Source organism: Ptychodera flava, chromosome 11, assembly GCF_041260155.1.
Source record: "Ptychodera flava strain L36383 chromosome 11, AS_Pfla_20210202, whole genome shotgun sequence".
NCBI classification, from domain to species: Eukaryota; Metazoa; Hemichordata; class Enteropneusta; family Ptychoderidae; genus Ptychodera; species Ptychodera flava.
The window spans coordinates 15,822,705-15,834,958 of NC_091938.1; the positions used below are offsets into that span (position 1 = coordinate 15,822,705).

Below are 12,254 nucleotides of genomic sequence, written 5' to 3' on the forward strand. Positions count from 1 at the left end.
TTCCATCCAGTAAAGTTTGAGCAAAATCCTAACACTTTCATTTTCCGGATACGTATTACATTCAGGGTAATAAACGTGCAGCCTTGTTTACTTCCGTCGTTGGGTTCCTAGCGACGTACCTATTGATACGTTTATGAGATCCTTTCATCTATGATTCAATGCGGATCAAAGATGACGGTGAACATTGAAAAACAAATCAAAGACCACTGTATAAAGCACTTCTTCAGTGATATGAGCTCGGTAGTTATCATTTTTTTTAAAAATTGTGATCATGATTTATAATTTTCAAATAGTACATAAAATTGCAACATATTTTCAACAATTTGCAGCCCCTCTATTAGTTAAATGGTGCGCGGGGTGAGTTCAGGACACAAATCCTCCGCGGACAACGTGGCCGGATGTGTCCCGCGGCCGGTAGGCTAGTGACAACCCTGCAACTGTAGTTGTCTGAGAACAAACAGAAGAAGAATTCTGACCTTTAGCGCGATTCAAGCCAAAAGAATCCAGTTTGTTAACTTACATAAAGTTTGTATTTTAGCTAGTTGCGATATTGTTATGTCGAAGGGCACGATGTATCAATCGAGAAATTATGATGTTTCCAACTTCATTTTAGGTGCACGCTTTTCCCGTGCGACATACACAAACTGGAGTTTATTTGGAAAAGTTTGGATACAGGATCAGGATCTTTCAAAAACATATTAGTTCGAGATCATTATTGTTTTCTTTATTTCTTTTTAAGTCCCGTCTTGGTTGATATCCTTGAGTTTATGGCTATGGCCCATCTTCGCTTGCCAAGGTCTCTTGTCCGAACAGCTGGATGCTCCCTGAATTAGTGCGAGGCTGTAGTCAAAGTAACGGATGTATGCGAGCGGACGATGTGCTATGACCGTGACAATAGACTAGCGCTGATGGACTATTCCAACGATCCTCACCAAAACATACTTTCTTTATTTAACGCAATGTAATCTTTGCAATAATGATTTTTGCTGCTTTTGTCGGAATCAACGACCAGAAAAATTGCAAGTTGGGTCTCTTTCTGTTTGTTTTTTTTCTGGCGAAAGATTACAATTGCTCACCAAGGGTATTATTCCATGCTTCAAAAACAATTTTGATGACTGTTCGATGGCAACGCAGTAAGGTGACGCACTTTTTTCAAGCGATCCTACACAAGTGAAGCAACCACGGAACCGTATAGCTGGTTTCGTTTTTCATATTCTAATAGTTATGATGTTTGCACACGCAAGTGTTTTCAGGTACTTATACAGAGTTTGTCTCAAGGGCCAAGGGAAAACCGCGTAGCTTGCTCACTACATTTTTGTAATAAAAAGCCCCCTTCGACATTTTTTCCGGTTGGTTTGTTTTACAGAATTCTTATTTTAAACTTCTTTCTCAGAAAATTACAGTTTGTCGGTTGTTAAATGCGCATGTAAGCCTTGCTCACAGTCTTGTAACGCGATAACGTTGTTGTGACGTGCAGCGCATATTACATGTCACGGCATTCATGATTGCTGGCCAGCCGGAGTGATCTTGCGCAGATAGCCGATGACATAATCGGTGTCAGTCCAGTAGCAGCCTATCATAACTGTTTTCACTGACAACGAAAACCCTACACATTTTAAATAATTAAGTTTCACTTTTCCATTGTTTCGATATAGCTCCAGGAAATTCTTCATAAACTTCAACTCGACCTCAAGGCCGAGGGTAATGAACTATTCGTGGAGAAGGAAATAACGAAAGCATGTCTGTGCTACAACGAAGCTTTAAGTATTATGAACTTGGTGACAATGGAGAAGATGTTCGAGGATGTTGCCTTGGAAGAAATCGTGCTGTGTAACCGAGCTGAATGCCTTCTTCGCATTGGGGTAAGCAGAAGTTGCCACCGTGATACTTTTACAATGCTACTCGGTCAATTTCCAATATATTCTATGCTTATGCCCTACTGGTGGCAGGGAATACAACCATTTAATTTCTAACAATATTTCGTGTGATCAATTTGTGTCAAGATAAATGAATCACTAATTCACAATATTTTCATTTGACAATAGCCCCCATTTATTAAAACTAAGGTTGTCAGCTCGCACTTGAACTACACTCTAATTGACTTGTAACACGGGTGCTACCTATATATTGTTTGATTTGAATCGATCCTAACTCGGGTGTCTCTGTCGTAAATGGACAAATCTACCTGGCGCCAGTCATGATATCCACATTCCATGGTAGAACAAGCTGCATTACAATCGAGAATATGTCCAAACTTCCATTTCAGACTCACATTACGATAGGTCTGGGTTAGAAATAATCTTTATTAAACATTTTCTCTCCACAAAGGAGGAAGACGGCGTCGAGCAGGCACTAATCGACTGTGAGAACAGTAAGCACAATACAATACAATACAAAATGCATTTCATGTGTGTTTTAATTACCCAAAGCGGTGACCCAGAAGTCCTCTGAATTATTCTCAAAATTTGTACATTTCTATAGGACATTTTGCTCCCCTTCGTGAGTGATCACCATACGATGTCACATCTGAGAGAGAGAGAGAGAGAGAGAGAGAGAGAGAGAGAGAGAGAGAGAGAGAGAGAGAGTCAAAATAATAGATATGCGAGCAGAAGCACGAAGCGAGCATGATTATGATTCACTCTCCCTGTCATCGTAAGGCTTTGATCGGATTTAGGTGTAAGTCCGTGGTTTGGTTGGGTGTGTGCACGTGGCAGTGAAGTGAACGCCTCAACAATGTTTTTTATTTTTTTTTATTTTTATTTTTTATTTATTTGCACAAAATGATACATAAAACACCACAATATGAACAAAATTGTTCGTGGATTACACAGAAAAGTCGAAAGACTTACTTCCACTGTGGTCCATATTAACAAAAGACTAACAAAAAAATGGAAAAAGTACAACGTGAGAAATCCGACAACAAAGAGTAAAACAAGCTCTTCCAAAACAAAGTTAAACGGACTAAATCCCTCTGAAAATCACACCAAAGATTAAATGAAATCTCTCCTGACACGTTCGACATAAGAATCTTGCAAATGACGTTTTAACTTTTTTTTAAAATTGTAATTGGAATCAATATTCCTTATACTACGTGGAAGGCAATTCCATAACTGCGAAGCTGAGTACTGAAAACTTGTTTGAAATAATTTAGCTCCTCCTGGGATAAAACTGAGTTATTGCCAGAACGTGTATTATAATTGTGTACATTCTGTCTGGTAATAAAATTTGACGCTAGGTAGGATGGAGCTTGACCCCTTATTATTTTATGCATGAGATTCAGTTTCAGATACGACACTCTTTGCTCTACACAAAGCCACCCAAGTTTTTCAAAGTGAGCTGGCCCAATATGTTCCCTGGGGTGCATATTTAGAACAAACCTTATTATTTTATTTTGTGTTGTTTGTAGTCTATGTTTACTGACAACCTTCAAACCTTGATACCAGTAGGCACAGGCATAATCAAAAAGACAATTAATGAGACTGTTGGCAAGAAGTATTACGTGTTTTTCTGTCCAAAAAGTGACGTTTGCGAAACAAAAACTTAAGACGAATGTTTGCCTTCTGAATTATTTGTGTGGTCATACTCTCTCCTGATAGTGTTTGATCCAGATCGGCACCCAAATAATTAACGATGTCCTTGGCAATGACATTGGTATCGTTACAGACTATTTCCAGCTGAGACTGTTCTTTTAAGAAATGATTCGAGCCAAAAGAATTGACTCAGTTTTACCAAGATGTAAGGTCAATTTGTTATCCACTAACCATTCATTCAAACTTTGCAATTCTAAGCTTAGTTCGTTTTGTATTTTACCAATATCCTTGTCAGGGACCATCAGTGCTGAGTCATCAGCATGCAAAAGAAGTTTACAATTTACAGCAGAACACATGTCATTAACATATATTGAAAACAGAATCTGACCCAGTATCGATCCTTGAGGCATCCCACAATTAATCTGATTAAATGATGACATATGATTATTTACGTTGACCACTTGCTGTCTGCCAGTCAGATAAGAACTGGACCAACGAACAGCTTTGTGACTCAGGCCTAACGCTTTAAGCTTATCTAATAAGATCGTATGATCCACGGTATCAAATGCCTTCTGAAGGTCGATAAGCACCATCCCTGTTCGTTTACCCTGGTCTATTTGGTGTTTAATGTGATCAGTGATGTAAATCAAGCATGTATCAGTAGAGTACCCTGGTCGAAATCCTGATTGAAATTCATACAGTAAGTTGTTATCTTTTCAGTACTCAACAATATGAACCCCAAAAATGAGAAGGCTATGTTTAGAAAAGTGAAGGCGTTGAAGAAACTGGGACGAGTCGATGAAGCTTGGAGAGCTATACAGCAGTTAAAATTAATTCGAAATGTAAGTATTGTGAACCACCAGAAAACGTCACTAGTTGACCTTTTCGTTATCAGGTATCCACCAGAAAAATTATACTAAAATCCATGAGAGAGATTTAGACTATGATAAAACGACAAATGGAAGAGATGCGTCGTTCTAGAAATAGTTTATATTCATGTCAAGGATTTAGCATTACCACATGTATACTTCTTTGCCTTTTTGTTTCGTTTGCATCAGGACTCTAAAGTAATCCAGTTGGAAAATGAAATTCGAGCCATTATCGATGAACAAACCCTGCAATATTTGGAGCATCGCACTCGAGCTCTGGTAGAGGCGCCAATGGTGAGGAGAATATGTTTATATCTTTGCATACATCATACATATGATAGATGGCCTAGTTTTGCTTTGATAGAAGTCAACGTAGGCAAGGATTCACGATGAAATGACAAGTTAGAATTAGTACTAGTCGATGATCTATTACTAGGCTCTGCTCTCTGCGAGTATAAATCATCACAATGATGAATTTGATCGTTCAGCTGATATTAGGATGGCGACAACAAAGTCTCGGCTTATGCGCAATGACTTGACTCTTGCCCGGTACTTGTTTCAAGTTGACATTTTGTCGCTCCTGGACAAAATCTACTGTAATAAATTCTGGTATAAAGAAAAAGTAAAATTCAAACTCCGATAACTCTGATAGAGTACCGTTCCACCAAATCACACAGTTTTGACATAAACATCGACAGGGTTTTCCAAGGGCACAGTAAAATCAAATTATAAAGACCAATGGCATATGACATAACATATAGAGACTTTGTATGCAGAATCTCGGAAAATACAGATAGGAATATACATGTCTATATGCTTATATGCGTTATATTTTTTTAGTTTTAGATAAGGAATCAACTGAAAGATAATTTCTTGGTCCTATTGTTTAACTGGAAATGTCTCACGGGAAGATAGCATGATAACCATTCATAACCTCCCATATTACATCTATTATGTTAATTCATTGGATAAGTATTTCACTTTGGTTGAACTATTACATATTTGCATAATACACATACAGCTCTTCATGACTGTATTGCTTTTCATACATAGCCTGAAAATCCGGAGGAGAATGCTGAAGTTTATGATCACGATGACATTGAGTTAATGAAGAATTTGTACATGATGATGCGCCTTGGATTACTGCCACCTCATCCTCCTGCGGTCTCCCCTATACCGCCTGCCGCGCAAGACCCGATGCATCATGGAAAACGTACGGGGTCGCCAAATGCCAGGGGAAGTGAGTCGGGGTCAGCAAAGACCTCAAGCGGCGGCGTGCCGTTGCGAAACAGCGGGCCGGGTTTAGGGGAACCGAGGTACAGGTTCTACAGCGACATCAGCGACTCAGCGAGGGGAGACTCAGGGTTTGCTGAGGCAACATTGGGACCAGGCGATTATGAAGAGGAAGAGAACAAGACGTGGCTAGCTTCAGGAACAAACGGTCCTGATACACAGGTTAGCATACCCTCACAAGGCAGCCTAAATGAAGCACATGAATGAGTTACAAAGAGTAGTCAGAGTTCTTTGATGTCAATTTGTTCACAGGCCGACATCGTGAAGTCTTCGGCGCAAGTCCTCCATACCCGAACCCACATTCCTTCCATCTTCGCACGAGAGGTGAACACCAACCCAACCCACATAATCACATCCATCCATTCATTCATCCGTATTTCTTTGCTTATGAAATTATGAGGAGGGCATTTTAAAATGACTTAAGGTATAAATTGACAAATGAGGAGACTTTACCGACTATCAACGATTTCAGAGTTATGTCGAAGAAAAGGAACGTTCACTTATGTAAGAAGTGCAGTAATAAGGACACATGGTATGGAAATACTTTAATTTTGAGGCAGGCTAACATTTCTGCAAAAAAGAACACGGTTATAAGCACACACTGCCCCACATGTCGATAGCGGTAAGCCTGGACATGCTTAAGAGAATATGGAAATCAAGGGAAGATATTTCGACACGTAGGCGCTGCGGCTACTTAATAGTGATTAGTATAGTAAAACGTTTCCTCAACGGTTTGTTTTCTATTCTCCTCACCAATTTTTTTCAAGGAAACGGAAACGAAAGGGAAAAAGAAGAAGGCCAAAAAGAAGAAAAAGAAGAAGAAAAAGTCAAAAGCAGCGTCGGATTTCGACGATCGTAAGTCTCGTGACATTGATATTTCTCTTGGTTGCATTATTTCTTGAACTAGCAAACAACTTGTCTGTTTGACTTGTTATGCAATGCGTTTGTTAACCTACTCATATCTTCTCTCGGCCAAAACTGGTAGAAATCCGGAGTTTAAGGTAGTATGCTCCTCGAAAGTGAAAGACTTAAACTTTTGCTCACACTTCCCTCAAAGAATATTTCAACCATTCTCTTTCAAAATAAAAATAAAATTCATTAAAATGAATCCCCACAAGTTATAGATCAGAAAAGAGTTGTAAAGGTTTGTGAGTCCGGATAGCTGTCCCTGAGGCGCATCCTGCCTTAATCGATGGTGTAAAGAAAAGGCTGTCTTCGATATGCTTCAAATGGAGCCACTGCACGAAAATAATTAGTCCCACAACAGTAGCGTACTCAAGGAGCAATGAAACGCAGAGAGTAACAAAATTAAAAAAAGTCAAAATTAAAATATTCCTTGACTTTTTTCAATGCAATGCATTTGCTTACAAAGAATTAACAATACAACCTTTAAGGTGACCCAAATGACCAGAGTATGGTTTCCGGGCCGCGGGATGAGTCCGAGAAAGGAGAGGTGGTGATTGAAAGAGACTCAACTGCCGACGGTAACTACGACAGTGACACAACCACTGCCACTCTTCAAGGCAAGATATCACCATGATGTCCATCACTCTTCTATCTCTTCCCTTGCCACGCACGTTACCTTTTTTTCAATCACACCATGGGGTTAAATATTTACAAGGTGTCAAAGGGACAGCAGCTGAATATGCATGTTGATATCTCATGTGACAAAGTGCAAGGACTTTCTGTCTGAAATTGACTCACAAACATGTCACGAGGTCAAACATTATTGCTTCACTCGCTTTGTTTGCTGTTTGTATGCAAATACACGTTCGATTAGGGAGCATTCGTTTTTTACGGGGAAGGGGGGTCGGTGGAATTTGAGCCACAAATGAAATGTAAAAAGCGACCCCCCTCACCAAATCAAACTTCTAAAATTTGACCCCCGAAATTCATCAATTGTAAAATGTGACCCCCCCCCCCAACCCCCGCAAAAAAAAATCATCAGATTTGATTCATTTATAACCCTTCGCATCTATTGCCCTGGGCTGAAAAATTAAGCCCTTCAAAAGTGTTTGCAAGAAAAAGAGTTACCCTTCCCTTGAATTTTCATGCACAAAAAACAGCGACCCTCCCCCAGATGTCACAGTCCGTATCAATAATATCTTAATTGAATTATAATTTCCCATTTGACCTTCAAACTTTCAAAGAATATTTTTCGAACTTTAATACAAATAATCACTGGGTGAAATTCCAATATCATATTGGTTTTTCAGATCTGCTCTTTCAAATATAATATTCTCGTCACGTATATTTACATCAATTGTCAAACTTTTTAAAGCACTGATTTTAATAGCTAGTTTTGTATTTTAAAAAAATATTCAAAGTTTCCTAACATACCACAATGTATAGAGAATCAACATTTTTGGTGAAATTCCAAAATCAAATTTTTTGCACACACATGAACTTGTAATCGCCCTAGTCTAATCAAGTACACTAATATCAATAATCAAGAGTACATAAATACACAGATTTAGCTAGTTTTGTATTTAAAAGAAATTATTCATAGCTTCTCATAGACTACTCATAGATTATGTATGGAGGACCAAGCAACATTTCGGTGAAATTCCAAAGTCATTTTTTTCCATAACTCCATACAAACCTTTGTAAAATTTGACTCCCCCTTCCAATCATTGATTGTAAAATTTGACTCCCCTAAAAACGGTTTCGTAAAAGTCAATCCCACCTGATTTCCACCGACCCCCTTCCTGTAAAAACCGAATGCTCCCTTAGTGCATTAATTATTATGGTAAATTCAGTCATGAGCAATAGCGAAACCTAGCAAACGTTCAAGCAGCATTGTAAAGGTAAATCACGCTTGTCAATGTTGTCTATGCAGTAGGTCAAGTTTGCAAAGAAAAAGATACAGTGGTTTACAGTATATCAACAGTTACGCAGCACCTGTCCCTTTACAGACACCGGTAACACTTGGATCCTTTGTGAATGTGGTACTGGGTAACCGCTTCAGCCAGTTAATATCTAATGGTTCAGAATACATTTCATGCATACACTGATTAAAGAGAAAAAATAAACGTTAACCAAAGTGGTTATGGTAAAGAAAAATCCTCACAAGCAGCTACAATCGACTTACGATAAAGAGTCTATGAACTCTAGATTTCATGTCCCAAGACAGACTTTCAATGACGCCACTACGTTACTGATTTGAAAGGTCGGGTCAGCAGAGGTTTTACCTGTTCAAGGTATTCCGAACACATATATATAGGTCGAGTTGTAGGCACACACATATGATACTCGCTGCTACAGGCTTGTATACTTTTTCATTATAAAGAGTAACAAAATATGTAAGTCCCCCTAATTTGGAAGCTTCTTTGACTGAAAGATTCGTCATGTGTACCCACTTCCAGTCTTCAAACGTGTTGAGTACAAACCCTACACAAGACGGAATCTCAGTCAAAAACGTTTCTTCTCTCATAAAACTGTTCCCTCATTCTTTTGCATTTATTTTATCTGTTTAATTCAATTTCGACATTCCATCTCATTCTGTTAATCTTTAGAGACCTTTTTAACGATACTTATCTTACCATAGACACATAAATATCTTGTCAGTTATTCTTCATCATTACTGGTGACACTTCGTTTGCTGGTGTTAAAGGAGTATTATTCAACTTCCACCGTACATTTCACTTGCTCATTCCCTTCGAACTCCGTTTACTTTCGACCGACTTGCAAATGATATTAAAATATTTCTCTGGCACAGATTCAATCGCAAATGGTTTATCAGACGATGATGAGGACGAACGTGAGGACGTCTCAACGGACAACCAAACTTGCCATCTTCCTGAGAAGTCCAAGGTGCCTCAGAGTCCGGTTAACTCTTTACCATGGACTACTGTTCAAGCGAAAAAGGTTAGGCTGTACTGAGCTTGTTACAATGATTTGATAACGCAAATATTTCATGCACAGCTCATAAACCTGTCAGCATAGTATATGAAAATACTACAATAGCTCTTGTCAGACAGAAGCTGTTATATTGAGTGACATACTTGTGTCTGAGTGCAGTTACCTCATCTGCTTCATCACAACAACATATCATTGGGGCAGAGTGTGAAAAGCGTTTCCATACGCCAGTGCAACTCTCAGAGCCAGATGAGCTCAGATTAAAGGTACCATTATTGATAAAATCACTTCACAAAATTTTCATTTCTCTTGCTTAAAATAATTTTAACGCGCAAATAGTATCAAACTTCGTAGGGAGTACAAAACGTACAAGTAATTTACCTTTGTTGAATGATCCGTTATTAATAGAACAGTCAGTAAAACAACCTCTGTCTTACAGGAACCAATGTCTTATGAAAGTTTCGATGGGCCAATTTAGAACTTTTACTTTAATTCTTCTTTCAGCAATCAAAGAAGACACTCCAGAAACAGATTGAATCGAAGACAGGTTTGGATAACTTTCATATGGTACAAAGTAAAGGTAATTAGGTTTTACACGGGCATTTCTGAAAACAAGTTTAACTCATTCTCATCTTTTGATGTTTTTCTATGTTTTCTGATCACATGCTGCACAAGCTTGGAACATATGTCATGAATTTGTCGTGTATTTACATTTATTGGGTAAAGCGGCAGCCTCTCCTACTGCCCTGAACGCTAACACTTCGAACCCTGTTTATTAAGTAGCACTTTGACTTTTGTTCCAGTTGGTGTGGTTGTGCTTATTTTCCTCATAGCTCATGGTTGAATATTTTTCTGTGCTATCTCTCAACAGCTGTTACTGCAACAGCTAAGTTTGAAAACTCAGTAACTTTATACAACCATTCCAAACCCGTTCAACAATACTCTGTATCGTCGCAGAAACCCGCAGCGGAAGCTTTAAACCCCCCTGTTCCACCAAACATTACAGTACCACCAACAGTTGACCTTCGTGAGATGCTGGAGACCCATGACTTTGCCCTTGTATGTCAACAATGCTACACACAGACACCTGGTCAGTTCGGCCAAGAAAGTTACAAACTGAATTCAAATCTTGAACACACCTGTTGGGCCGACACATTACTGTGCACAAGGAAAGCGTCAAGGGTGTTCTGTTGGAAGAAGATCAGACCTCGTACAAATAAGAAATACCAGGGCAAGTATTGGCTTTGCAACGAATTCGAACATGAAGAAAAGTGTGGAGTGCGAGAGGACCTTTGTTACTTTTGCCATAGCGAAGAGGAAATTGAATTCTGGACATTGGAGCGAAAACAGAAAGTTGACAGACAAAGCCTAATGGCATACTTAAAGAAGCTACCGGGCTACAGAACACGTCAGAGCGTTGGTGGAGACGGCGTCAAAAATGTCAGTCAAATGCCATCACATCCTACTGTTCAGCCACAGATGTTGCTGCACGATACATCACGCAGAGCTCCATCACCAAAGCCAGTGACAGGTCCAGAACTGACAACACCTAGACCGGCAACGCCTCACTTGCAAATCCATGCTACTACAATGCACCGTTCTCAGTCCCCAGTGCCCTCACACAACAAACCACCAGCAACACCTGAACAGCTCAAAAGGCTTCTGGAAGAATGCGGGGGCCAGTTCGTCATGTGCTGTAAGGATTGCTTTATGAAGTCTTCTAGGATTTGCATCAAATCCATGGGTGACTTATCACAGTTTTGCAGCGCCAATGATAAACACCCATGGAAATCTAACGAAATGATGATGCATGTACGACAAGAAGGCCATGATCTTACTTTTTTCAGAATTGCACAAGTTCCTGCCCAAGTTGCTACTCGCACACGTTTTGCATTGTGCATTCACTCATATCACAGGACCATACCACAGTTTCGTGAGAGATGCACTTTTCCCCACTCTGCAGCAGAAAAATCAGTGTGGGAATTTGAGGCCGTCACAAGCACAACAAGAAACCAGATTGTGGCCGCTTCAACATATCATGCTTCTCAACCAGTCATTACACGGAAGATAACCATAACAGACAAAGAACTCAAACCAAAAGCCCAAGAACTGATGGCACCTCAGTTGCCATTTAAGTTGCAGGTAGTCTGCAAAGCGTGCTGGACTCGAACAAGACAGCCCGTTGAGGAACACCGTCAGCAAAGTGGAAAGTGCGCCAGAGGTTCACACGAATGGAAGGGAGACAATCAAGAAATCATAATTTTTTCTGAGAGAACAAAGCGCTGGGTGCCCGTCAACAGCATTCCACGATTCATCGTCGAAAGAAACCAGACTTTGTTTCAAATTTGCAAACACTCACAAAGAGGGAAAGACCATTACAGGGAACTGATGGGGAGAGACTGTGCAAACCCACACTCCCAGGAAGAGATGGAACTTTGGAAATGGCAATTGAAGAACAAAGGTACAATTTCATTTATGAGAATTACCTGTGACACCATAGACATCCCGCAGTGATATTGCTCAACCTTTTCAGGGCAAACTTGATGTCTTTCAATTGCAGCTCGCCAAACTGATAATATTTGTTGAACACCTTTAACACTCTAAGAAAACCCTGAGGTCATTGAAATTTAGTAACAATCTGTGCAAAGCAATCCTGTGTAATTCAAATGCACTTTACAAATTCACTCACTTCAAACACGATTAC

General features: G+C 39.5%; 1 protein-coding gene across 1 annotated transcript; it reads left to right on the plus strand.

Moving 5' to 3' along the window:
• Nucleotides 1-171: 171 nt before the first annotated feature.
• On the plus strand, nucleotides 172-12,064 carry LOC139144379 (zinc finger CCCH domain-containing protein 7B-like). The gene is made up of 10 exons (XM_070715081.1): nucleotides 172-240; nucleotides 1,656-1,862; nucleotides 2,329-2,371; nucleotides 4,251-4,372; nucleotides 4,589-4,693; nucleotides 5,453-5,854; nucleotides 6,460-6,547; nucleotides 7,087-7,215; nucleotides 9,713-9,816; nucleotides 10,508-12,064. Exons 1-10 carry the CDS (start codon nucleotides 172-174, stop codon nucleotides 12,062-12,064), a joined length of 2,826 nt encoding a protein of 941 aa, XP_070571182.1.
• Nucleotides 12,065-12,254: the final 190 nt, after the last annotated feature.

Bases quoted from the DNA above. Each gene is read 5' to 3' on its own strand.
- LOC139144379 (XM_070715081.1), top strand. From the start codon at position 172: ATGACGGTGAACATTGAAAAACAAATCAAAGACCACTGTATAAAGCAC. The intron at 2,372-4,250 runs GTAAGCACAATA...TTATCTTTTCAG, and splicing joins ACTAATCGACTGTGAGAACA to TACTCAACAATATGAACCCC. The intron at 5,855-6,459 runs GTTAGCATACCC...ATTTTTTTCAAG, and splicing joins CAAACGGTCCTGATACACAG to GAAACGGAAACGAAAGGGAA.